Source organism: Microtus ochrogaster, unplaced genomic scaffold (genome assembly GCF_000317375.1).
Source record: "Microtus ochrogaster isolate Prairie Vole_2 unplaced genomic scaffold, MicOch1.0 UNK65, whole genome shotgun sequence".
Taxonomy (NCBI): domain Eukaryota; kingdom Metazoa; phylum Chordata; class Mammalia; order Rodentia; family Cricetidae; genus Microtus; species Microtus ochrogaster.
In genome coordinates, this window is record NW_004949163.1 from 1 (window position 1) to 1,737 (window position 1,737).

Below are 1,737 nucleotides of genomic sequence, written 5' to 3' on the forward strand. Positions count from 1 at the left end.
TACACACTTACAAAAGCAGCTTCGTACTTTGGTGTGTTTGTTTTACTATGCTGGCTTACAAAAAGCAGTTCTCATTTCTAAGCATGGTACTTTACAAATTTGAATGCATTACAACATTACATCGGAAAAGTACTGAGCCTCTAAAAACAGCTTTATATTTTTAAACAAATGAATGATTTTTTTACTTACACAAGCATAGGCTTTTTAATACTTCCACAAGATAAATATCTCAATTAAACTTTAAGTTTACTCTATTGTGTGCCACAGTGATAGGCTTAGGACAGTTAATACACGTAGAAGATCCTAACTGTTTAGTGTTATTTACACTGATATGTCCATCATCACCTAATCTTGAAGGTGAACAAACAGTTTTCTTAATGTGACTGAATTTGTGTCTTCAACTGGGAATGGTATAGTTTTAATTGATCACTTACAAAACATATAATGGAACTTAGTCTTGAGTGGGAATTTTCTTCATGCCCCTCTTATGGTCTGCAAAACCTAAAATGTGGTCAAAGGAGCCACTACTAAGGCAGACCTTACGGTAACAAAGGGAAAATGACAAGTGTACATGGGTAAATTATCAGTAACAGGTTAGCAATTATCTGGTACTGAAATCAAACACGGAAGTCCTAAAACGTCGCTTCTGAAATATTGTTTCTATCCTGAAAGAGAAACTAGAGAAAAGAAAAGAAACTCAAAGCAATGACTTGATTCAGGTTGTGACTTTATATTTAAGCACTATTCAAAAAAATTGACATAAAACGAGTGATTTCCATTTCCCCATCACTATTCCAGCTACACAGCTTTGAGAGTTCTGTTCTCATTACAAAACACTTTCTCGGTTCCCAGAAGATAAGACGTCCATGCGACAAATGGGACAGGTGGAATTCTCCGATAACCAGCGGTCGATGCAGTAGACGTGGTACTCATGGGAGCAAGGTAGCTTACGAAGTTTGTCTCCTTCCGTATATTCTCTAATACAAACACTACATCTCCTCAATGCATCACTTTCATCAAAACTTCTGATTGCCAAATTATCAATCTGTTCTTTTGTGAGTCCTCTACGTTGTTCGCCATTCTCATTAAAGAAGAAAACCCGAGGCAGACTAAAAAATGACGAAGAGCCATTCTCATCAATGATACCTGGGGCCCTAAGTGGGCCCGCTCTCCTGGCACCTGGTGCGAGAATTTGGGTTCCTTCATTCCTGCCTTCAAACATGGCTGACCGACTACCTGAACTTTGACCATTGGAACTGGAGCCAGGACTGGAGCTGGAGCCAGAACCAGAACTGTTACCACCAGAGCTCCCTCTTCTAATCTGTGCTTGTATTCTTGCCAGCTCACTAAAACCTGTCATTATCTGCCTCCACAAGGTTCGAATCTGAACAGATGCAGTGTCAGTTGATCCATTATTTAAGATTCTACTAATGGGACTCCTGCTAGTACGCTCATAGGTTCTCACACCTGCACCTACATGCCCAGAACGTATAAAGGTGTACCTAAAACCACGTTCACTATTATAAGAGATTGTGTTGTTTGGGATCTGAGACCTTGACCAAGACGGAGTTCTGCTAGCTATGCTATCTCTCGGTGGGTATTCTCTCAGACGAATTCTTCTGACTTGAAGGACGATGGTTGGAGGTCTTTGACCAGATCTTGCAGCTTCTTCACCAGTGGTACTTGTGTCTGAAGAACTTGCCCCTTGAGTGGCAGTTCTCGACGCAGAAGCTGGAA

At 40.5% G+C, this 1,737-nt stretch overlaps 1 protein-coding gene across 1 annotated transcript in view; it reads right to left on the reverse strand.

Annotated features, from left to right (window-relative positions):
- Positions 1–826: 826 nt before the first annotated feature.
- LOC106144414 (E3 ubiquitin-protein ligase RLIM-like) overlaps positions 827–1,737 on the reverse strand; it is a 10,640-nt gene continuing 9,729 nt past the window's right edge. The window contains exon 4 of the mRNA XM_013354716.1: positions 827–1,731. Within this exon, the coding sequence (XP_013210170.1) occupies positions 827–1,731 (905 nt within the window). The remainder of the gene's footprint in view (positions 1,732–1,737) is intronic.